The sequence below is a fragment of the Adiantum capillus-veneris genome, chromosome 17, assembly GCF_014529385.1.
Source record: "Adiantum capillus-veneris isolate H3 chromosome 17, ASM1452938v2, whole genome shotgun sequence".
In the NCBI taxonomy this organism is placed as follows: Eukaryota; Viridiplantae; Streptophyta; class Polypodiopsida; order Polypodiales; family Pteridaceae; genus Adiantum; species Adiantum capillus-veneris.
In genome coordinates, this window is record NC_140947.1 from 129,044,447 (window position 1) to 129,069,908 (window position 25,462).

General features: G+C 43.0%; 1 protein-coding gene and 2 pseudogenes across 1 annotated transcript; 1 reads left to right on the top strand and 2 right to left on the bottom strand.

Moving 5' to 3' along the window:
• Nucleotides 1-1,262: 1,262 nt before the first annotated feature.
• LOC147438064 (oleosin-like) lies at nt 1,263-1,600 on the bottom strand (annotated as a pseudogene).
• A 977-nt stretch (nt 1,601-2,577) lies between these two features.
• On the top strand, nt 2,578-3,207 carry LOC147438065 (fructose-bisphosphate aldolase, cytoplasmic isozyme-like; annotated as a pseudogene).
• Nucleotides 3,208-4,263: 1,056 nt separating this feature from the next.
• On the bottom strand, nt 4,264-4,614 carry LOC147438066 (uncharacterized). Its single transcript, XM_086486135.1, has one exon. The coding sequence runs from the start codon at nt 4,612-4,614 to the stop codon at nt 4,264-4,266; it is 351 nt and encodes a 116-aa protein (XP_086342261.1).
• Between the last annotated feature and the right edge of the window lie 20,848 nt (nt 4,615-25,462).

Consider the following 25,462-nt stretch of genomic DNA (forward strand, 5'->3'; position numbering starts at 1 on the left):
CCACAATGGCAATGCTCGTAGCATGCGTCTTCTAAGAGTTCTACGATAGAAGTCAATATTCATGAGCCTTATTCCTCTCCTGGCTTATGCACTAATTAGACACCTCTTCACTTTCTAACAGCAGGAACACTGGTACACTGATGGGTGAAAGCATGTTAACCTGTCATGCTTTTTCATGTCCCGGACAATGCTAACTAGCACAATTTTGACATATGCTAACTAGTACAATAACTTGAGCTACATCTCCAAGATCTATGACATATGATATATCAATAGAAAGAACTTGAAACAAGGAATCCAAATGTACAACCTCCGATAAATTTTGATATTATTTGTAAAAAAATTACCGGACACCCAACTTTTTGAAGATGTGCTAACTTGAAACTGCTAACTAGCACAAAAAGCGCGACAGGTTAACATGCTTTCACCCTGATTCTGGTTCTGCATATCCTCATTGCGTCTAAACCTTTGTGGTGGCTCCCTAACTCTTCTTGCTATGTGGGATCTCACATGGACAACATGAGAGTGAATGGCACACGAAACGTAGTATTGCATTTTGGCGTAAAGCTTGGGAAGTGCGTACCCATCATAAACGCATCCTCCACATCTCGCACAACAGCTTGTTCAACAATGGTCCTTACAAGAAATCGCTTGTTTTGCCAGCCTTGTCCTTGGGCACACATCACCCATAGCAAGAGCACCTGATGGGGTTGGTGTGGCCTCTTCCGTGCTTGTTACGTCCACCATTACGATGCTTGACCATCATGACTGCTTATGTCGCAACTGCTTCTACTTCCTCTTGGGCGTGGATCTCTCTCTCTCTCTCTCTCTCTCTCTCTCTCTCTCTCTCTCTCTCTCTCTCTAAAAAAAATCAACTCTCAAAGAACGCGTGCCCGCGTGCAAGGGTCTCTCTCTCTCTCTCTCTCTCTCTCTCTCTCTCTCTCTCTAAAAAAACTCAACTCTATCAAAGAGCGCAAGGGTTTTTCTCTGTCTGTCTCTATATCTCTCTCTTTTTTGAGAAAATAGTTCAAATTTTTTTGAAAATTGAAAATTTCTACTAGTAATTCGGTTTACATCTTTATAGGGCGGGACCTTGATTAAGAGCATTGCAAGCCGCCTAGTGGAATAGGAAAAGAGAACTGTGTAGTCTTAAGCTCCAGAGAACTGTGGTAGTCTTAAGCTCCAGGGGTAGCCTCGGCGCCAGCGTTGCCGCCGTGAGAGGAGGGATGAAGGGCGAAGCCTGCCAAGTCGCACGCCTTGCATCACATCCCATTAGCCACGTCCTGGATGCGGAATCGGGCGCTATCCAACTGTGATGGGAAACGTCAGGGTGTGATCTACCCACGACACCGAAGAAACAACCGCTATGGCTACCCCTCCGGCTATGAGGGCGCCTACCGTGCATAGCGCCATCAAGAAGCCTACGGGCACTAGCACCGGGCTTAACCGCAGCAACAGCGACGCCATGACTGCCAACACCACCACCACCACGCCCGCCCCCACCAGGAGCGTCACTCGTTGTTGGCTTGTGCTTCTGCAGGTGCTGCATCAGCTCCCGGGTCTTCTTCTCCACTTGCTCCTGCGCTTCAGCTGCTGCCATCTCCCACTGTGCTCAGCTGCGGCAAGATTTTCTACTCTAAAGCTGGCCCCCTTAGAAATATAATGCTGCAGGTAACTGAAGCGAAGCCAATGGTTCCAATTCTTAATTCTCTCTCTCTCTCTCTCAAAAAAAACTCAACTCTCTCAAAGAGCGTGCACCGGCACGCGCTCTTTGAGAGGGTTGAGTTTTTTGAGTTTTATGAGAGAGAGAGAGAGAGAGAGAGAGAGAGAGAGAGAGAGAGAGAGAGAGAGAGAGAGAGAGAGAGAGAGAGAGAGAGAGAGAGAGAGAGAGAGAGAGAGAGAGAGAGAGAGAGAGAGAGAGAGAGACCTCTACTATCAACGCTCTGTGTGTAAGAATTGTGAGCGAGAGAACGAGCCCTCTTAGCACGTGGCAGTGGTTCGCTTGCTCTAGGTGAGCCTCGCAGTGTGGTCATTGGTGGCTGTTGGGTGATTCTGGTTCTTGAGTCACTGAGCTAGGGAGTCATCGTATTGCAGGCTTGGAATGGGTGCGGTGTCGTGCACAACTCATTTGAAGTAAGCACACATATCACGACCCGTATACAAAGCTTTTGGGAAGCTAGTATTATATGTGTGAGCTTCCAAGCTGGGAAGGGTTATAGTGCTACTGGTGTTCGACTTTGGAGGCAGTGCCTGGCTCACAAATTGCAATCGATCTGTGCTTTATAAGGGCCCAAGGAGAGGTGAAGGACCAGTCACCGGCCGTGCAGGCAAAGCCCGGAGGTGATATTGCCCAACAAAATGAGGGAGACCATGGTGTCATTGCAAGCCAACCAAGGAGGAGCGCAATGCACATACCGAGAAATTAGATCTGGTCAAGATTCTCAGCACACTATCATTAAATAAAAGATTGTTGGAGGAAGCCGTCTCACCGTTCGGGTCATTGAACGCTGCCAAAGGCCGAGATATGGCCTATCAAGATGCTCCCGCAAAAAGTCGAAATAGAGGATGCTAGCGGCCATGGCCGCGTTTGAGGGTAAATTATACGCAGCTGAGCTTATTGCCATTGCCAAGTACATTGCGACCCCTGGCAAGGGCATCCTGGCAGCCGATGAGAGCACAGGGACTATTGGGAAGCGTTTGGCAAGTATACATGTGGAGAATGTAGAGTCAAACACGCAAGCTCTCCGAGAGCTTCTTTTTACTGCCCCAGATGCCCTCCAGTACCTTTGTGGTGTCATTCTCTTTGAGGAAACCCTCTATCAGAAAATAGCGAGTGGCAAGCCGTTTGTGGAGTAGTCCCCGACATCAAGGTAGATAAGGGCACTGTCGACCTTGCAGACATGACTGACGGTGAGACAACCACTTAGGGACTGGACGGCCTTGCCCAACGCTGCCAGCAATATTATAATGTTGGAGCCCGATTTGCGAAGTGGAGAGCTGTGCTCAAGAATATTGGTCCAACTGAGCCGTCTCCTCTTGCCATACTTGAGAATGCAAATGGGTTGGATCGCTATGCCATCATATGCCAAGAGAATGGTCTAGTCCCCATTCTTGAGCCTGAGATTCTTGTGGATGGGCCCCATGATATTAAGAAATGTGCTGCCGTGACGGGGATTGTGCTTTTTCCTGCTATCTACAAGGCTTTGAGCGATCATCATGTACTCTTGGAGGGCACCTTGTTGAAGCCAAACGTGGTTACTCCTCGCTCTAAAGCGCCAAAGACAACCCCTCAGGAGATAGTCAAATACACAGTACAAGCACTTCAAAGGACGGTTCTTCCTGTTGTTCTTGGTATCATGTTCTTGTCGGGCGGTCAAAGTGAGGAAGAAGCAAATTTGAATTTGAATGCCATGAATGAGCTGGATACCAAGAAGCCATGGCCATTTTCTTTCTCATTTGGACGAGCATTACAAGCCAGCACTTGGAAGACTTGGGCTGGAAAGAAGGAAAACATTCCTGCAACACAAGCTGCTTTGCTTGCCCGATGCAAGGCCAACTCTGAGGTTGTCCTTGGCAAGTATGCTGGAGATGCTGCTAAGGGCGTTGGCACTGATGAATCGCTTCCCTAGTCGCAGATACTGGAAGGAACGACATCAACCTTGGCTTGATGATTCTGGATAGTGAGCTTGACAATAATGCGCAGGCCCTTCCAGTCCATGGCAGTCTCCTTGGCAATGTCCTCTCCTACCTTCTTGGGTGACAGACCTAGAGGCCAATCTTGGGCGCCAATGAAAAGGCAGCTCCAACCTCCCCTCCTGTTAAACGAACAAAAACCACCTCCTCATATTCTTGCTACCCTTGCTTTATCAGCCTTGCATCTTCATCGTGGGCGCAAAACATGCATCACTCAGCTTCGTGTCTACCGTCTACTGGAGTTTTCGGGTGGCTCCCTCAATGGTGATGTTGAACTATAGCAGGACTAGAACTAGGGGAGCAATTAGCGCCGCTTCTCTTGTGATCAAGCCCTCAAGGAGCCCGAGCGCGATAGGAAGAAGATGAATGCATTGCTGCTGTTGTTGCTCCTCGCGGGACTGAAATAGTAGCTAAACGCGCTATAATCCTTGCTCAAGAACGAGTGTTGCTGTGGTGGGCGCCTATGCTTTGGTGTGAACACGGCCTTTGAAGACAACTAGAGTTGCTTATGATAAGTGCTAAGGGCCTTGTTAATCCGCTCTGAGTTTCGTGCAACAATTATCTCTCTTCCTAATCTCGAAGAGGGCGAGCTCTGACATTAGATTCCTGCCCACAATGATGAAGCCCACTGACAGAAAGCCCACTGAGAGAAACAGCAGAGATGCCATCGTTTGCATTTATGACATTGTTATACAGCAGATGCTCCTCATGATTGCTAGAAACTTGCATAATTGCATTGTCAGAATTCCTCCTATTAATCTGACTATGCAAGCCCCTGCCGCACTCAATTGCCTTTTTCTTCGTCTTCTGCTTTCCCCTCAGTCCTAGCATTGGCGACAGGGTTTCGCTCCATGCTAGTGTGCCCCATGAGCTCTTAGCTGGTTTTTGACTTGCAGATTCCTCTTCCTTCTCCTTATACATTTAAGAACATCAAGCACAATGGCAACATTTCTCTTGATGATGCGATTGAGATAGCCCAGGTGATGCGTCCCCATTCAATGGCAAAGGAGCTTGTTGGCATAGTAAAGGAAATTTTGGGTACTGCGTTTCTGTGGGTTTCTCTGTGGATGGCAGGGATCCCAAGGATTTGAAAACAGAGATTTTCGATGGGGATGTTGAGATTCCAGAGAATTAGCTAATTAATCAATCTTAGGTAGGTGCCTCTCTGGAATGTAGCATTGCGAAAGTAAGTTTTACTTTGTGGTACTGCTGCTGGATTTTTCTCGCAAATCCTTTTTGGACAAATGTCAGCTTGTTATACTTCTAATCAGTGTATGCTCAGCGTGTCAAAGAGAGAGAGAGAGAGAGAGAGAGAGAGAGAGAGAGAGAGAGAGAGAGAGAGAGAGAGAGAGAGAGAGAGAGAGAGAGAGAGAGAGAGAGAGAGAGAGAGAAGATCCTACAAGGTAGTTTGGTTGTGCTCACACATTGGCTTGGTTTTCATGAGGACTAAAACTTAAGTGGGAGAATGCGCAAGGTGAAGTGAAAGAGAAGAAAGATAAGTAAAAAATCGAAGGAGATCTAGTTAGCTTTGGTCCCTGAAAGTGAAAAGACTTTTTCTTGGATATTCTCCAAGCTCAACATTTTGTTGTAAAGATGTTTTGTATATGTTGAAAATAGTTGGTAATAGTGATATTGTTTCTCTCTTTTTTTTAAAGTGAGAGAGAGAGAGAGAGAGAGAGAGAGAGAGAGAGAGAGAGAGAGAGAGAGAGAGAGAGAGAGAGAGAGAGAGAGAGAGAGAGAGAGAGAGAGAGAGATCTAAGCATCTTCTATCACTCATTAGCGCTCTTCCTAGTGGACATACATGGTAGCTCTTGGTTTGGCAAGTCTCTATCATCTGCAAAAAATGCGATGTCCATATGATGCAACCCTTTCCCTCATCCAACTAGCAAGAGTTCCTTACCACCTTGTCTTAAGCAGACACAAACTTAAAAGAGATTGAAATTTTCCGCAAACAAATTATGGCCTTCTAGACATCTGCTAGATTTTTCCAAACAATAATCCAAAATGGAAAGGATTCGCATCTTCCATCTTTGTGAACTAAGCTGTTCAATTGATCTATATTTAAATTTTGAAAAAAACATATTTTTCCAAAAAAACATAGTTTTGCTGGCAATGGTGACACATGTATAAGGACGACTAGGTTTGTATAATCATGATTGGGGAGCAATGGTGCTGACATTTAGTGTTTGGGTTTAGAGAAAGCTCTCTCTCTCTCTCTCTCTCTCTCTCTCTCTCTCTCTCTCTGTGATAGAAAAGAAGTATATATATACGTGAGAAACTCACTTGATAACTTTGCTCGGTTTTGAGCTTGCTCGGATAAGTTCGCTCGATGTTTGGTAGAACTCGGTAATCTAAAACCCCTTGCATATTTTGGTTGTGTTCTTGATAGAGTAGCTAGTATTATAGCGGAAGCATAAACTGTGAGGTGGAATTGAGTCCACTATCTTGGTATGCCATGAATACAAATCAAATAAATAAACTGGTAAGCCCTTGGCTAGAATGATGGTCTCAATCAAATTGAGTCAAAACAATAATTGTTGTGCACAATCTAGAGTGGCTTGGATACATCACAATTGAACGTTATCCTACGTAAAATGTGAAACTTATATCCCGATTTCCAAAACCCCAAACCTGCGTGCCATTGCCCTTGATCTCAAATTAGTGGGCAATACCTGAGCATGGGTTAGAAGCCTTGCTTTTTGTGAATTTTGTCAAAGCACGTTGCTTTGCACAAGAAACAATCTTTTCCAAAGTAAAGGTTGAACATGGAAAAACAAGCAGAACTTGAAATTATCTAACTTGATTGCTATGATGCGACCATTTGTCTTGAAATTCTAAAGAAAAATCTCATTTTGAGAGTGAAGTTTAGCTTGATTTTTTTGGCTATGTTGGAATCTAGATCATAGCCATGTATGAAAATAAAGTGAGAGATATCATGTGTACCATGTATGCCGTCTTGGCTTGTGTCGTACTAACACTCTCACTCTGGCTTGTTGTGAAGTCTCTCCTCTTGGAAGGCTTGGTGCAAGATGCCTAAAATTGAAGCCTTGCTTCCCATAAGTATTTTTTTGTTTATAGCCAACAAATATTGATGCCAACATACAACTATCATGGAAAAAGAGAATTGACCTTGTCAAACATTTTTTAATAAACGACCATATTGAATAGCACATCATATTGAGAATTATATAAGTGTTTGTAATTGATGTTTATCTTAATTGCAGTCACAAAGCATACCTAAAATCTGCTAGTAGTGAAGTAATTTCCACCGACTTCTAAGAGCACTGTCAAATAAATGGCCATCCCAACAACTTTGTGCCCTTCATGAAGTCCAACAAGAGACCATGCCGATCTCCTTGAGAGTTTAAAGCATTGTTGTTTGGCCTGGACTTTGCATCAAAGTGGAACCTCTGATGAGTATGCTCTATCAAAATATTGAGGAGAAGCCATACTTCTGATCAAGACCTTTTTGTACTCAAGCCATGCTTGATTGTGGTCATTAAACCAACCTTTGGCCCTTGTGAGCAATGTTTTTAACAAGATTTGATGCTTATGATAAATGTCACAAGTCATGCTTGTGTGCTTTGAGTGCATAGAGTGCACACATTTTAGTTGCATGCCATATTCTCAACGAAGTGTGTCAAAAATCTCTAGTTCCACTTTGTCACATTTGATTAATCAAATCCAATCTAGAGGTAGGGCCAACCATAGACATCTTAAACACAAATCACCACTCCCCTTTCGCTCCTTTCCTGGGAAACATACTTTTGTGGAAAAAATCCTATGTGAAATCCCTTTTTAGATGCAATAGAAAGACTACACCAAAGCTCTTTTTGGTTGGCCCATTTCTTGTTGTTGCCACGGATCTATGAAACCTATATTATAGAATCTAATTGTTTCGAAATATATGCACAAAGAAGATCAACAACTAATCATTTTCACCAATTGTCCTCCACTAAGGGACCCATTTCTTTAGAAACATTTAGAAATTCTTGCTTGCCAAGTATATGGCGTGAGCTCCCTTCTTGCATCACAGTTGTTGTCACAATTTCCTTTGCTACATACATTTGTACCTTTTGTGCACCTATATGTCTGTCTACAATAAGAACACGTGCAACCATTTTTTTGGTTTTGTCAGTGAGTCTTTTGGATGTACCATACCTCATGTCATGTTTGTGGTTTCCTTGATGTAACATCAATTTTCTCATGCTTTCATCCCTTGGCATGACACAAAATATGAAGAAATCACATCTACGTAAACAAATGGGTGGTTGTCCACAATAGTGGAAAGTAAGCTTGCCTTCAAGTTCATCACAAAACTCACCCATACAAGATAATTTGAGCATACTACCATTGAAATACATCGTGTTTGACTTCCCAAAATTTACCAATTTGGGACAAATTTCATTGAGACACTTTAAGGAGCCTACACACTGGATTTTGCAACACACTCCAAGAAATGTGATGTTCGCGGTTTGTGGTTTGTTATAGTGGTGTGGATCATACTTATGTTCCATAGCATCCATTGGATGAACCTTTCCTAAGGTTGATGGAAAATCAAACACCATGTTACCATTGTACATCTTTGGAATTTCCATCACTTGTTTGGTTTCCACCATCTTTGAAAGAAGCTTCATCAATGTGTTGGGCTTTGTCTCACTAAGTTAAAAAAGACAATATAATATTTTTTCTCCTTACCTCGGTAGATTTTTGCATTAGGAAAAATATGAACCCCAAAAGGGCCCTTTAGCTTAAGGGGTGATTAAGCATGAACCAATAGGAAGAGGGTGGTGGCCACATCTATAGCCTCAAAAAAGTAGGGTAGGAGGAGGCATGGGGGCCTATTTGTTCCCCTCACTATAGCTTTGTTCCCTAGAAAGAGAGAGAAAAGAGGGGGGGGGGGGGGGGGGGGGGGGGGGGGGGGCTCCCTCCATTTTCATGGGCGGCCATAAAGTAACCCTAAAATTTCAAAAATATCTAAATCTCCCCAAAGCTTCCCTAACCAAATACATGGTCAAAAATCTATTTTCTTTCACCAAAATCTACATTTCTCAGCCATACCAGCCATTCTACCTCCTCTCTCTCTCTCTCTCTCTCTCTCTCTCTCTCTCTCTCTCTCTCTCTCTCTCTCCCCCCCCCCCCCCCCTCCAAGCTTTCCATAGCTACAACCAATATGGAAGCTTTCCATAGCTGCAACACATATGGAAGCTTTCCATAGATGCTCACAATCTAAACACACATGCTCTCTCTATGTGGTTTCCCATTTTCAGCTACACCTCCACTGTCCTCTCTCCACAAGATCTCCATGGTTGGAGCACTTGTGGAGACTTTACCAAGCACCTCTTCTACCTTTTCTTCTACCACTTCATAGCCCATCATCTACAAGATATCCATGGCTATGGTTACAACACATATGGAAGATTTCCATAGCTTCTCACAATCTGAACACACACTCTCTCTACGTGATTTCCCATTTTCATCTACACCTCCACTGTCCTCTCTCTCCAAGATCTCCATGGCTGTAGCACTTGTGGAGACTATACCAAGCACCTCTTCTACCCTTTCTTCTACCGCTTCATAGCCCATCATCTACAAGCTATCCATGGCTATGGTTGTAGCATTGGGGTAAACTTCTTTAGCCCCCTTTTACCCTTTTAGGTACACCTTCTTAGCTCATCATCTCCAAGCTTACCATGGCTAGAGCACTTACAAAAACTCTATCAAACAACTCTTGGCTCCTTGCCATGGCTGCAGTATTGCACTCCAAGGTTCTCCATTGAAGGTTTAATCCTATGCATCTCCCTCTCTCCAAAAACATTTACTTCTTCCTCCATCTCTAGATCATTCAAAAGCACCATCAAACCCTCTTATTGTAGCCCCTTCCTCTCTGTAGCAATGTCAAACTCTACTACTCACAAAAAGCCAAAAGATGACGTAGAAAGGGTTGTCTTGTACAACACCAGAGATTCTAATGGGGAGTGGGCGCCTCAAGTGTTCCGCAAAGGCGCTTGGGTCTTCATGCAACCTGCAGCCATTGAGACTCATTGTGTTCAAGACTGTGACAACTTGGATCAACATTGGAAAGGAAGGCTGCTTGGGTTCAAAGAACATGGGATCAATTGGATGGTGGTTGCTATTCAACATGTGTATTCAATGCCTAATATGCATTTGGGGCACACTAATCCAAGACATCTTTCACGTAATTGTAAGTTTCTTCTCTTTGTTGTTGCAAGATAAATATGCATTGAGTTGACCTATGTGTTCAAGTATGCTTGTATGTTTATTTTGGGCTATTTGATGTCTATGTAGATATATTTCCATCAAACTTGGTGAGCAACAATAATTAAGAAGTCTCTCTGGAACCTTTCAAGATTTTCATGTTGACATTGGTGCCATGATTCTTCCTAGTGTGCAAGCATTGATGCTATTGCAAAGCAAAATCTTCTTCTACACACACACACACACACACACACACACACACACACATACACACATAATAGTGCCCACCTCTGAGCATTGTTATGGTAAGATCAACAGAATCGACATGCAATCACTTCTTAGCATGGAGTGACTGCAGCCTGATGTTTGTCATTCATATTATCCATAAAGGAGAAGATGGTTTTTGACATTTTTTCCTTGTTAAAGTTTGAGAAGGATTTTAGGTTTGTAGGTCTGTAAGGTCTCTGACCCGACCCAAAAAAAAAGCACCATTGTACCATGAAATGAACATAATGGAATTTAGTAGTTTTGTGAATTCTGTCAGTGCCATGATGTTTAGAATGTTTTAAAGCTTTGAAATGTGAATTGAAATAATTTTTGTAAAAAAATTCCAAAAATAGTAAGTTTTTGGTCACCCGGCCTGTCTAGTTTTGACCGTCTCGAAAAACTGCACCCGTACCCCGAATTTGAAAACAATGTATTTTCGGACCCCGAGGACTGCTAAATATGGCAGGTACTCGGACGAGTACGCCTTAGTTAGAGCTAAGTATAGCAATTTACGGCATGAAATTCCGACTCGTATGGCCCATTTTAGCCTAAAACCAATTTTTCCTAAAGTAGTGCGGGGAGGCACCGGGGCTCGAGGCTGTGTGGGAGCAGGTTCCAGGCCACTCTGAGCCAGCTTTAGCAGCTAGGGGGCACCCTCTCGTCTTGTGGGAGTTGCAGGAGAGTTTCCATGCTAGAGAGTGGGTGTGAGAGCCAGTTAAACTAACCAAATGGACACTTGGTGGGTAGGCAACTAGACTTGCCAATGCATTAACTGAGTGCTCACTCAGATGCTTATAGCAACCCAGGTCGATTTTCAGCCTTGAGGAGCCTATTTAAAGGTGTGCTCTCTCACACACACACACATGCTCACACACACCCAGTACACACATACACACACACACACCTACACACACCTTGGGGAGGTACTGCCGGCACACACACTTTTTGAAGGAGAAGCAAGGAGGGAGGTGCTGCATAATTCTCATCTTGAGAACTCATTTGGATCAAAAAATCAAGAGGATTCTCGGCCCCTACTCACAATAATCATGGTTTAATTCCTGCTCTTCTTAATTCTCTTCATTATGCTCCAAATTCCTCGTCTACTATGCTTAATCCTAGCTATAATTCCCAATAGCTGCTCTCTAAGTTTACATAGCTATACTCCATTACATAATCATCATCCAATTAGCTAATTTATGCAGCCATTCATCACTCTTAATCAATGATTAATACATGATTAGGAGAGAATCTCTCTAGGCAGCATAGTTAATAAATTGTCAGCCGGTAATAATGTAGATTTGATGAAATTCACCCTTTTACCACTCAATAGTAATGTAATTAAGTTAGATTCAATTTTTCTCACACATTGAGATGTGATTAAGGCAAAATTAATCCGTCATTAGGCCACTAAGAAGAGAATTTTCTCTCGCCTATGCATGCGGTAACTTTGCATCTTTCTAATTGCTTTAGGAAAGTGATTGAGCTTGCTTACTTCATCTCTCTTGTAAATTAATTAGTAAAATTCTGAATTTTTCTTAATCATCTAAGCCAAGTGATTAACTTTAGAGCCGGTTCCCATAGAACAAGTAAAGTATTACCCATAAAATTACTAGGTCTCGAAGGAAAAATCTAACCCTCTTGCATAAGGAGGATTTTTCAATGATTCTAATCTTCCATTTGGATTGTTATGGTGCTCTCGGACCTTAGCTCTTTTTCTTCAAGTTTATCATTTAAAGTAGTGAGTATAAAATGGCACCGGTTAAGAGAACTCGCTTTGGTGGTGCCCACGACCACGAGGTGGGAACGAGCAATGCGAATGGAAAGGGAAAAGCTCCCATGGACGAACAAGCACCGGCCATCTCATGGGCCATTGACGAAGAAATGGAAGAGGTAGGTCACAATTTCTTTCAAGTTGTTTAATTAAACATTGCACACGTTTAGCTAGGAAAGAACATATCCCCAAACATGTTGGAGAAATCCGACAGAAACCTCGGCATTGAATTCATTTGTACATTAAAGTCTGGAGTAGGAAGGAAATGATTGATGGGTATGCTGTTTGCAATAGGAAAGAATGTCTGCTAGAAAAAATTTAGCTCGACATGTTCATTCTATTTCCAATGTTGAATCAGTCCTGATCCCCCTACTGATCACAGGGGGCGGCTCGCGACGATTTCGCAGTAGCTAGAGTTACTAGCTTAGGCCTTTACCCAGGACTTGCTTTCTATGCGGTGGGAACCCACGTCTTGCTTTTTATGCGGTGGGAATGTCCATGACGTGCTTTCTATGCGGTGGACATACCTAGTTGTATGGGCAGCTAGGCGACAACGGGAGGAGTAAACTCTCGCTGGAGGGGGGATGTTGTACCTCCAGAACATTGGAATTTTAATGAATAAGTTTGAGTAGAATTTTTACTAGAATACTGTCTCGGTGCCGCTTTGCAATACTGGTTGAAGGGCTGTCTTAACGAACATTGTGATTCGGAATCTAATCAAGGAATGTTTATGTTGAACAATTATTGTGGTAGTAATTAGGACACACAAGGAAGTGTGAGTGTGGGGGTGGAAAGTGGGGGCTTGGCTCAGGTTGCCAATGCCTATGACAAGGGTGGTCCCGATTGGTTGGGAACTCTCTGTCCCCATAGTGTTTAAGTCGATACTAGTAATACTCATTGCCCCTAGGGCGGCGAAGTCTCAAGTGTACGTGCCTCTGAAAAATGGAAAAAAAGGCACTCGGAATTTCTCTCCTCTTGGAAGGTGGGTCTTAGGATTGCTAGATAGGACAAGTACACTTCCCTTGCGAGGTGGAGCTAGATATCTTTGCTAGTAGGCTCGAACTCGACTCACTTTGTGATGTGAGATCGTCCGCTAGTTGAACCCTGAACCACTTTGTTTGCTTCCGCTATAGATCTAGTGGCCACCACGTTCACCATCAGATCCGCCGTCTTGATATGGCGGGTGGGGACCTCTAAGTCAATGTTGTCTCATGCATGTTTTTGTGCATTTATTTAAGGCCTTGCCATTCAATGTCACACCCACTATGGACGATGATGAGGCAGCATGCGGTAATTGTCTTCCTTGTGTAATTGGTCATCCCAATGTATTTTCCTAACATTAACTTTTGTAGGATCTTTTGGACATGGAGGTGTGGGCAGCTTGCAAGGTCGGAGAGAGCAATGTTTTTGGCCCAGAAGAAGCACATGCAAACTACATCCGCAAACTACCTGGGGGTGACATCTGGATTATCCACAAGGACTTCTCCCTTGGTGGACAATTTTCTTTGTGGGTCTTGAAGGCTGTCAACAAGCTCTTGTGCTTGTCTACTATACCTCAGACTATGCAAGTAGTTTTTTGTGCAAACAAATCCCTTGCAATGGAAACTTTTGGTATAGGTTTTTGTGGCAAGGTCTTAGCCCGTGTAGCTATCAATCAAGCCTTAGGAGTGGAAGGCGTGCAAGCCATAACGGCCTCAGTCCTAACTTCCATTTTTCCTAATGCTGAAGCAAGACACAAGGAAGTTTCACAGTGCCTCCTAACAGAAAACCTGTAATGAGCCCCCTTTGTAATTTTATATATCAATATAATATCAATTCCACGTGTACTTTCCTATCTTGACTTACAATTTGGTGTAAACACATGGATTTCAGTGAAATGTAATTTTCTAGTTCTGAATGGGCAAGTTTACTACTGTGAGTTTTATTAGCTGCCTTGAATCTTTATTTGGTATAGAGACATGGTGTTTATTAGGTCAATTTAAAATCTATGATTGTGCAAGTGCTTTGTGGGTCAATCTCTATCTACTGTGACGATGTCAAGGGTCCCAACTTGCCAGATGGAGGGGTCAGTGTACATGAAAGTAATTGTCACAGGATGTGTCATTAAATGTCAAATGGTATTCTTAATGCTAATTTTGTGTTTGATTTGTCTCAAAAACTGCAAAAAACCCCTATCCACAAGGCACCAATTTTGGGCAAAACAAGTGCACTTGTTTTGCCCAAAATTGATGTCTTGTGGACAAGTGTTTTTAACAATGTTTGGGCCAGAACAAGCATATCTGGTGCCTTTCAGATGTCAATCAAAGGCATTTTAGCTGTCTCTCAGTCTTCCATAGGTACAAAAGGTTGGGAAGGCATTAGTAGCAAAAAAACTATCAATGATTACTTTGTTGGGTCTTATTTGCCAGTTGATATTATCTGTTTTGTCCCTAGTGGTGTAGAAGGCCCTTGTCCAAGGCAGCGAGTTTGGGACAAACATGAGCCCCATCTGGCCCAAACTTGCTGCCTTGTCAGAGGCCTTCTGCACTACCAGGGCCAAAACAGGTAATATTTGTGCATTTCAACAAATGGCACTTGAAGCTTGTTGTGAAGGTTTTGTGGCACTAGCCAACAAATTACTCATCCGCAACTCCCCCCCCCCATCCCCCCCTCCGTGTTGAATAGCATGGTGTGCAAGAACCACCCAACAATGTACAATAGGCTTATAAAAATTTATTGAGCACAAATTAAATACAAAGAGCTTAAATGACATAAGAAGCAACACATTTTAAAATGAGTAAGCATCATTTCATTTCAAAATTTGAAGTCATTACATATCCATTGCAAAAAGGTGTCGTTGTACATATTACTAGCTACAAGTTCGCTCGTATCTGATGGGCTAGTGGCAAATATTTTTGCAAATAGTTATGTGCTTGGCATGGATGGCACCCTGCATGCGTAACTCAATGTTGTAGCTTTGCACAATCTCCCTGCACGTTCGCGCAAAAGAAGCCCTTCGGATGAGAAGTTCCACACACTTTTAAAAATGTCAAATATCAGCAAAGGCTATAGTAAAAAAATGCACTATGCAAGGTTGCCTATGTAGTGCTGCTTGCTCGTCTTGCTGTAAAACGTTGTTTTGTGGCAGTGCTTGGCGGGTGGGGCTGTATCCTCTAGGACAATATTTTTGTTGCTAAACTCGTATCCTTGAGATCTTAACAATAAAACTATGAAACTCATCCTCTCTAGCCTTCATGCTTCATAATTTGGCATGCATCAAGCTTGAAAACAAACACCAGGTTAGTTCCAAACACTACAAGAGAAGAAAAGCAAAAAGTAAATTTCATACAACGATAATGAAAGAAAAATGTCACATGATTCTTTCCTCACCATTAGAAGATAGTGCATAATGCTTGTTGAATCCTATTCAAATTGTAAGAACCCTAGGTGGATCCAAAGGTTTGTTGAATCGGAACCCGGTGTATTGGGAGGTTCAATGAAATCAAGAATAACATCTTGATTTTACACATTGTTGTCCCTGTACAACTGTCTTGGTTAACTGACCCGTAACCAACATAATGTGAAGACTGCATTTAAAACTCACTTGAGTATGTTAAACGAGTTATCATAACGAAGAGGTGTCGAAATGTATACCCAAGTTTCAGACTCTCTGGAGGTACTTGAATGTGCAATATAACCTCGGCGCATCTTTCCATGAAAGTACTATGCTGACATACTCATCAGCAGCAACCAAGTCCTTGACTTGCTATGGTTTCTTGCCATTAGCCAACCGCATCAAAACTGATGATTAAGGTTGATAACTTGAGAATAACAGGCAGAGACTAAAACTAGCCATAACATGCCTTGCATCATATGAAGCAAACTCCAAACTAGAAAGGTAACCAATCCAGTTGTTCCACTTCTGCTAACGTATGCACTTAGCATATCCTTTAGCGTGATTTAACATATGCACTTTGCATATCCTTTAGTACTAAATAGAATGCTTGTAAACTGCCCATCCTACGCGGGATGACTAGCAGCAGTAAGAGTGAGGTGCTTTCCCCCAACCACTTACAGAAAGTCACCCACGACTGACGACAAACTATGACTCACTCATTGAGTATCCAGCCATATACTCGATATGGAATGGAGACAACCAACTAGGTTGAAAACAGATTGGAGTTTCAAGCAGCCAATCGCAAACACCCATACTCAGCCATCACCTTGTATGGCAGGGTGTAAACTCATACTAAGTCTGCAAGAGAGATTGCACTGGCAGTGCAAAAAATTACAGAAACAATAATGTCCATGAAGTTGCATGCCGCTTCGAATAAATTTGTGTTAAACACTAGGGCCCATAACACCTAGTGTGCATGCATTTAACACAAACATATCCGAACCGCAATTCCATGACGAGACTTTGGACCATAACAGAATGTGACAACCCGGTCACACCTAGGTACCAACCATGAGACATTCGCATGGACATAGCATACTTAGCTATATGTAGAAACAACCCTCCGTGAAGGTGGTTTCACAGCACTTGTAATCGTAACAAGTTTGTACTTAGTACCCGACAATTTCTGGCCACTGAAATTGCTCCTGATACTGTGTGCTCAAAATGGTCGAATCCATGGATGCGACCAACACCTAGGGACTTCGTCGCGACACATTGTTAGATAGTTGGCGCCAGTGTGAGTCCCAGAGACTCATATTCTCCACATGTGGAATATGTCTCAAACAAGGATATCAAGAAAAGAGACATCCATCAAGTACGAGCTGGTACTTGTGTGTGGAGGTAACTTCAAATACTCTGCAACAAGAGTGAGACGGACCCTCATTATCATGCTCCACACTGGCTAAACTGAACTCCTTGAGTTCCTAGACCATGTTGTATCCCATGTGACAACATGTGCCAAATCGAACCCTACCACTAGGTTCGTAACAACATAAGGTATAGCGGACGCTACGGTCCAAAATACTATGTTCCAACATGCCCTTGGCATGGCTTTGAAATATTCAAGCATAGTTATACAACTTACACTGGAAACCGTGGGTGTTGCCTGCGCAATCCAACCCCTTTGGTTAACATCTACGTAGTCAAACCCCTTGGTAAGACCCTCTGTAGAAACTGCTCAACTAGCAGGCAACGGTAACCAACATAGTTAAACGTGTACATAATGATTGGAATCAACTCAAAAAGTTGAATTTGTCCGCTACCGTGTGGTAGATTGTGGAATTATTTCCTTGAAAGTTTAACTACGAGAGATCAAACTGTGATCCTCAATGCCTATGAGGTGATTTAGCAGTCACCCTCCGGGTCGTACCCCAAACAATATGTCCATAGACACTGCGTAGTGCTATACAGAGAGCAAGAAATCCACACAAGTGAACTGCCTAGCTCTTGTAGACAACCATGCTGTCTCAACTGATTGCTGCATCTATACTTCCTTGTAGAGATCAGCTGCTGTGAGTTGAAGATTTATCAAAAACTCAACATGAGTGTCGCACTGAAAACATGTAGTGCAAAAATGACACTGTAAACATCCTGAATGACAAGACCCTTGCTTGTCCATTAACGTCGATGTATACTTACCTGGGTAGATCTGTTCACTTTGAAAACAATCACCCAAAGAATGCCAATAGTTGGGTCTTACCCTTGGCCTGACAATGGCTCTTAGCCTGTGTGGCTCATAGCCCTCGTGAAAATTAGTGTTCAATGGACAAACCGATGAAGACTAATTTGAGTAGCATCTTAGCCACGTGCTAGCGGAGAGTTAGAGCACCTTGGCTCAGGCTGACTCATGAGCAAAACACGTATCAAAATCTTCTTAGAAGATTTTCATTATTCCCTTAAAGAGAGAGAACGAGAGAGAAGAAGAGCATGCTGGGCTGTGGAACTTTCCTTGAACGACTATGACGTGTATAGTTGATTGCCATGCTCATGTGCATCTTATGCCTAACGTGCAGCGTATCTTATAAGCATGCAACAAGTTTCTGCTATGACTCTCTCTTTGAGAGAGGGAATAGAAAAACACAACCACATCTTGAGCTACCTGCCTTGCAGGGTCGTGATTGTATGAAAATGACTTAGCATTGGCACTTTACCTGTGAAATAAGTCCTAGATTTAGGTTCCTTTTAGTGCTGTTGGGTGGTGATAGCAACCAACCATCAGGTTCAACAATCCATCACTTAGTCTGTCCTTGACAGAGTTGCGAGTGTGATAGCGGAAGCATAATGCATAAAATGGTGGAATCCATGCCAACTCCTTAGCATGCCTGGCATGCAAAAACGTAAGCCCTTGGCTACTATAATGGTCTCAAGCGTGAGAACCAAAACCATAAGTTCCTTGCACAGTGTAAACTGGTAGGGATTGTGTGAGCTAATATTCCCTATTGTGCCAGTTCCTCAAACTTGTGTGCCAATGCCCTTGACTCCAAGTCATTGGGCAGTACCTAGGCACAATGGAGAAGCCTTGCTTCATGTAAAATTGCCAAAGCACTTTGCTTTGCACAATGTTAGTAATTGCCAAGTGAAAACAAAAAAAACATAAACTTGGCTAACCTGGTCGTTGTTGCTACAACCAGTTGTCATGAAATTTGGAAGGAAAAATTCATGCCAAAATGGCTTATAGCCGTATCTACACAGACACCGTCGTATATCCTATACACCCGCCTGGTACATAATGAAATAACTTGCAATATGAATTAACCTGCAAACACATTGCCTATGTCTTCGCAATTTTGTATGCTCATAGCATATGCCGAATGCGCGAAGTCGCCACATACCCAAGCTTCACACATGAATCAACTCTCCAATAGAAGGAGTAAGAGACATAGCGCCTAGCCTAGTCTCATCCAACGTAAGGAGTAAGAGACATAACGCCTAGCCTAGTCTCACATTGGACAAGCCTTATGTGTCTAACCTTACTCATGCCCTGCACAAGTAGGTAGCACAATCTAGTGTCCTTGCATCGTACATGCCATCACCATGCCATGCATGTGATGCATGCTTTGATGCCTTACATAACTCAAGCTCTGCTTGATAACTGCCTTTGAGACATGTGTGTATGCCCTGCACACCTTCATGATCTCCTAGACATGCTTACTGCCGCTTAGGCAAACATGGTGCCTGCTAGGCACACTTTTTCTACTTTAGATATAGGGGTTACCTCGAGGATGGCCCTATCACCGGTTAGACATAAGGATACCTCTTAGTCTTACCCTAGCGTGTCCCATACATAAGGGTTACAACTTGCCTCAAGCAAGTCAACAACATGCTCTACAAATATGACACATGCATTGATCGAGTAGACTAGAGTAGATGCAAGTACTAAGGACATCCCCGCATCATGCTACCAAAGCCATACCCTCCGCAAGCACACATGGTTATGTCCCCTCCTCGAGAGGCAGGCACATGTCGTACATGTAGGGTAGAATCCGTGACACACATGAAGTGTATTCCGAAGTTATTTGACACCCACAACCATCTACTACGACTCAACCAAGTGCTCCACCATAAGCATATCAAGCATACAAGGTCGTATGCCTTCTCTAAGGGCATTTTTTGTTATGTATGATATCAAAACATCTAATGTACACTATACTTGCAGTTGTGTGCAACGTTTGTGGACATGTACGTGGCACTCATGGAGAGATATACATGTATCCAACACCATCAAGTTACAACACTATACTTGCCGTTGGCAAAAAACATGCTCTACACATGCATCAACACATTGCATAGCTCAAGCCTTGTGTGACTTATTGTGGATCAGGTTCACAACCTTGTGTCAATACATGAGCTCTAGAGTATGACCGAGGAGACCATCATATGTGTTACTATGAGCGACATCTCTGCATCTCTACGACTACTCAAGCGTAACTGCTTTTGTCAAATGCATACGTGAAAGAAGAAAAAAGAACTTTAAAAAGCTACCTGGATTCCGTTTTTCTGGATTTCATTAATTCCAAGATTAGGCGGTGCTTGTAGTAATCTTAAGCTAGCAAAGAAGCCTCATAGAATCGGGAACTGCATGATTTCTCATACATGATTTGCAAGTATCTTTCTAGAGCTTGTGTGTCCCTTGAAGAGCTCGAAGCTTGCAACCGTATTGAAATGGCAAAACTGTTTGCATCAAGATCATTCCCCTTGGGAAATCTCATGCATGCGGCCCCGAGGACCGTCTTCATGGTGTAGGCAAAGGCCTTGCTCGAAGCCGAGGTGTCGCAGGCCATCTCCTTGGTGGGATGGGCCCCTTTCCCTAGGGCATCCAAATTTTTTTTTAAAAAAATAAAATAAAAAACTAACGCCTCACCTCACAGCGATGGCGGCCGTCGTCTGCGCAGAAGAAGAAGCAACCCATGGCGCATCGTCCAGGCCGAACCAAGGGGCGACTTAGTGTCGAAAAAGAGCCCATGGGGTATGGCGAATAGAACGAGGGAGAGAACTCCCGATTTGAATGTGTTCGTCGCCACCCTGTTCCTCGGCTAAGAACCGCTTCCCACGAGCTTCCATATCGGCCTTGCTCGGCTCTGCAGGGGCCGTTTCCTGCGGCCGGGAGAGACAAAGAGATCGAGAGAGGAAGAGACCATCTGATGGCCATCCAACCACGTCCCCTCCATGGCTCGTGAGAGAGAGAGATTCAAGGAGAGAGGGAGAGAGAGAGAGAGAGAGTACATGCCTTGAGAAGAAAACCATGCCTTCTTCCCCGCCATGGCTCCACCCTCCTTCCTCCTCTCCACCTTGCTCTGATACCAGTGTAAGAACCCTAGGAGCTAGAGACCCGGATCCTCCACCCAACTGCCCATACTTATAGGCTCTTAGCCCTAGGATCCCCTGTCCACACTGCTAGCTGGCCCGTGGCCGGGGTCCGTGACCCCTTTTTAGGGTAGGGCCCTGCCCGTAGGACCCGTGTCCTGACACAAATGGAAAAAATATCATTTGACATAGAGTAAGGAAACCCCTTGTCAATATTATCATCACGATTCTTTGCATTAATAGCTTTCTTTGGAATTTGTGGAGAGTGTACAGAGATAGATGAGGGCATTGTCTCCTTGATGTGCAAATAGTGACCTAGCTGTGGGAAAACATCTTCATTGGAGGCCACTCTAGCAGCAAGTTTCACCTTGCATGGCACTGTGAATACATTCTCAGTAACTCCTTGTTCCATCAAAGAGTTCTTGAAGAGGCCATGTAGTGCATTGTAACCCTTTTTACTAATTCCAACTTCATCAACATCACTCACAAGATTAGAAAAATTACACATCACCTCCTTAGCTACAACAAAATAGATATGGTTTCCTTTTGGTGTGTGTAGGAGTGCTATGACATGTGACTTCTTAAGGAAACTAGTAAGAAAATGAATGGGATCCTCTTGGCTTTGGCTATCACATGTCTCTTGGATGATAAAATATTGCAATAAGAATATAAAATAAAACAATCACCATAGAAGTGACTTCATACATGTAGGAAATGTGATAGGGTATTAAAAAATGCACCTTGTAGCTATAACTCTTCTCTTCCAAGCACCACCTTTGGGAAGAAGGGTCTCTATGGATGAGAAGATCCTCTTATGCTCCCTTGCACCTAAAGGTGTCTCTTTCAAACCCAATATGGTACCCTCAAGCTTTGCAATCTTACCATCCTTCTCTTCCACATGTTGCTAAAGAGTTTGTGCTTCTTTCTCCACATGAATGATCCTTTGTTGTAGACTAGAAATGTTATAAATGATAACTTGGTGTTGATGCATCCACCATTGCACACTATGAGCTCTGATAGTGGAAAATCGCTTGCAATAGCCAAGAAGACGAGGTAGAGAGACTATTGAATGTTGGATACACATTAACCAAAGGGTCATTGTGGTAGAGGCAACCATCCACCCAAAGGTCCTCATTTGTGTGACCTGCACTACAAAATTGTTGTGTTGTATGTAAGTCATATTGCTTGGAGGGTGCAAGCTCTTTTGAGCACCATATATGCACATGTTTTGTTTTTGACCGTGACAATCGTGATGTGGATGGGATATTTGTATTGTCATTTGTATCCATATTGTGGAGAGATGGGGTTGTATAGAATAGAATGAAGGAGGAAGAGAGGGGCCAAAGTAGATATTATGGGTTGTATATTATGGACTGCAAAGACCATTGTGTGCTATGAGCTCCAATAGACTACAATCTCTTCCAGTATCCAAGAAGATTGTGCTTCCCTCTATGTACATATTGTAACAATGAAGCAAGACTATTGAATGTTGGATACACATTGATGGATGGATCATTAGAGTAGAGGAAACCATGCACCCAAAGGTCCACATTGGTGTGATCTGCACCATGGATTTGTTGTGTTGTTTGCATGTAAAGACGCTTTGAGGGTGCAAAGTCCTTTGGAAGCCAAACATGTAGAGAAACCATTTTTTAACTTGACGATCTTGCTCTGGATGGGAGGTTTGTAATGTCGCCTAGCTCGATGGCAAGGGGAATAAAGCTGGTCTCAAGCAAGAGCGGAGAGTTGCAATAGAGGCATGGAGGGGAGAGAGGAGCTATGGAGTGAAGAGCTATGGGATGGAGAGCTACATAAAATCTATGGAGTGGAGAGCTTTGGGATGGAGAGCTGTAGGAGAGTTATGTAGTGGAGAGCTATGTGATGGACAGCTATGGAGTGGAGAGCTGCAGGAGAGCTACCGAGTGGAGAGGAGAGCTTTGGGATGGAGAGTTGCAGAAGAGCTATGGAATGGAGAGCTGCAGGAGAGCTATGGAGTGTAGAAGAGGGATATGGAGTTGAGAGCTATGGGGGGAGAGCTGCAACACCTGAACCAGGAGAGGGAAGGAGGAAGAGTGTGTGCTAAAAATTAGGAGAGAGAAGAGAGAGGGAGAGGAATGAGAGAGGGAAGGAAGAAGAGTGTGTGCTGAAAAGGAGGAGCGAGAAGAGAGAGAGGGGAGAGATTTTGGAGGGAAATAAAAAAAGGTGGGAAGTTTGATATTTAGCAAGGTCTAGCAGTGAGATTTTGAGAGAGAAAATTTATTTTTGGGTATACATATAGGTTGGGGAGAAGTTTTGAGTAAAAGTAAAGTTTTTTTGAGTTAAAAAAAAAAAAGTGCGGACTGAAGCTATGGACGCCCTTGATGATGTGGCAAGAAAAGGGGGGGAGGGTAGTTATTGTCATAAGGACCACCACTCTTTTGGGTAGAGAGAGAATGTACCTATCCTCCCTCCCTAGCCTCTATTTCATTTTACAAAAAGCCTATGATAGCTTAAAAAAAAGCCTATGAGAATACCCTCATTCAATGGCCTTGTCTCCTAGAATCACACACATTTTTTAATCTTAATCCCTTAAAATTACAGATCCTTACAAGGCCCTTTTGAGGTTCATATTTTTCCTAAGGCAATTCTTGCTCCCCATAAAGTTGCTCTTTGTTTGGGCTAGTAAGGTATATGTAGGGAACACCCACTAGAGGAGCAGCCATGCCACTCAAGTTTGAGACAATGTCATCTTTGACCACCATCACAAACTTTATAGAGAGAGATTTGTCCACAACATCAAACTCCTTTCCTAAGTGATTGCTTGTTTTCTCTAGTGTCACTCTCAACTCTTCACCCCCAACCATGACAATGGCATGTAGAGCACTAATTGTTTGTGGTACAACAGGTTCTTGTAGATATCTAACCCCAAAAATAATTTTCCCATTGGAAGAGGGAAAAGCTCTTTCAAAAGAAGGGAAGACTATAGTGTACAACATGATAGCAAAGTTGAAAAATAAACAGTAGATTTGAAAAATGAGTGTGGAAGTGTCTAATTGTGTTTAGAAGAGTTAAAGATATTTTATATTAATCCTAATATTTATTAGTATTCTTGTTAGTATTATTATATAATTTTTTGAAATCCAAATTAAATTAATTTTTAAAAATTTGTACTCCATAACCTACAACGGTTCTTTTGGATGCCTAATGTCATTGTTCACCAACATTACAAAAAAGAAACTGGCATTAATAACGCAAAAGAAATTGTCCAATCCACATCACAAAAAAGATCGTGTGCATTAAAAATGAGGAAAAAACATTACATACTTAGATATTTTGGTATTGGAAAATAAACTATCCAAAGATAGTATGCTACAAGTAGTCAAAGCTCATTCCCAAACCAGGCATCCTAAGCTCATTTGGTTTAGCACCCTAACAGTTGTTGACAAGTTTCACATCCATGGTGGCCAAGACCACAAATCTTGGCAAGAAGTATTCAAAGTGGTATATTGCCATCACCGAGTTCAAAATTTTTCTCCTCACCAAACTGGTAAGGTATCGACCCTCAAAAGCTTCCCGATTGCGTACTTGAACCGCATTCACTACGATTGAAAGGTCGCTTACTTGGTGAAATTGATTTTCATCAAGTTTGGACTCGAGTTCTCCCATGTATGTAAGCCCATTATTAGCGTAATTAACGAAGTGGGCTATTTTGTCCTTGATCTGTTGTGGTGTCCTTGCATTGTGTGTAGCCCCCTCATTCTTCAATGTGGCTTTTGTACAATTGAATGCATTCTTGATTAGCAAAACGTCAGAGAGTGATGATGATGATATCATTGTGTGTGTGTGAGAGAGAGAGAGAGAGAGAGAGAGAGAGAGAGAGAGAGAGAGAGAGAGAGAAGGTGAGTAATTTGAGGGAGATTAGTGTTGGAGAAGAAGAGAGACAAAGAGAAAGAGTAATGCGAGGAAGATGTAGTGCATGAGGAAAAGGAAGGGAGAGGTGCTTGGGTTCTAGAGAAAAGAATGGCTGCAAATCTTCTATTTATATCTATTTTTCAAGAATCTACTTTTTATTAAACTTATTATTTAATAAAGTTACATTAGATCATATATATATATATATATATATATATATATATATATATATATATATATATATATATCTTCTCACACATGTTCCTTGTCTCTCTACACACACACACACACACATACACACACACACACGCTCTCTCACCCATGCACTCTCCCAATATTTTTCTTTGTGCACACACTATCTCTCTTCTCACACACGTTCCTTGTCACTCTCCCAATGTTTTCCTTTTTAAACACACTCTCTCTTCTCACATACGTTCTTTGTCTCTCTCTCTCTCTCTATCTCTCTCTACACACACACACACATGCTCTCTCACCCATGCACTCTCCCAATATTTTCCTTTGTGCACACACTATCTCTCCACCCCTACTCTCTCTCTTTCTCTCTCTCCCCCCCCACACCCACCCCCCTCTCTCTCTCTCTCTCTCTCTCTCTCTCTCTCTCTCTCTCTCTCTCTGGCCGTGGTGGAGCCTGTAGAACTACCTCATCTATGGGCATGTCCACATGGAAATGCCATGTGGACTTGGGTTTCCCGTAGTCCACGTAGACTTTCACATGGTCAACGATGATCCATGTGGTGGGCCATGGGGGTGCAATGACTTATGTGGTGCCCACGTGGCATCCCACGTGGATAGCCATCGTGGCACACCCACGTGGACATGCCTCCGGACAGGGCATGAGCTTTGCCATGGGGTGTCCCGTG

Excerpts from the sequence above, each read along its gene's own strand:
- LOC147438066 (XM_086486135.1), bottom strand. The coding sequence starts at position 4,614 with ATGTATAAGGAGAAGGAAGAGGAATCTGCAAGTCAAAAACCAGCTAAG.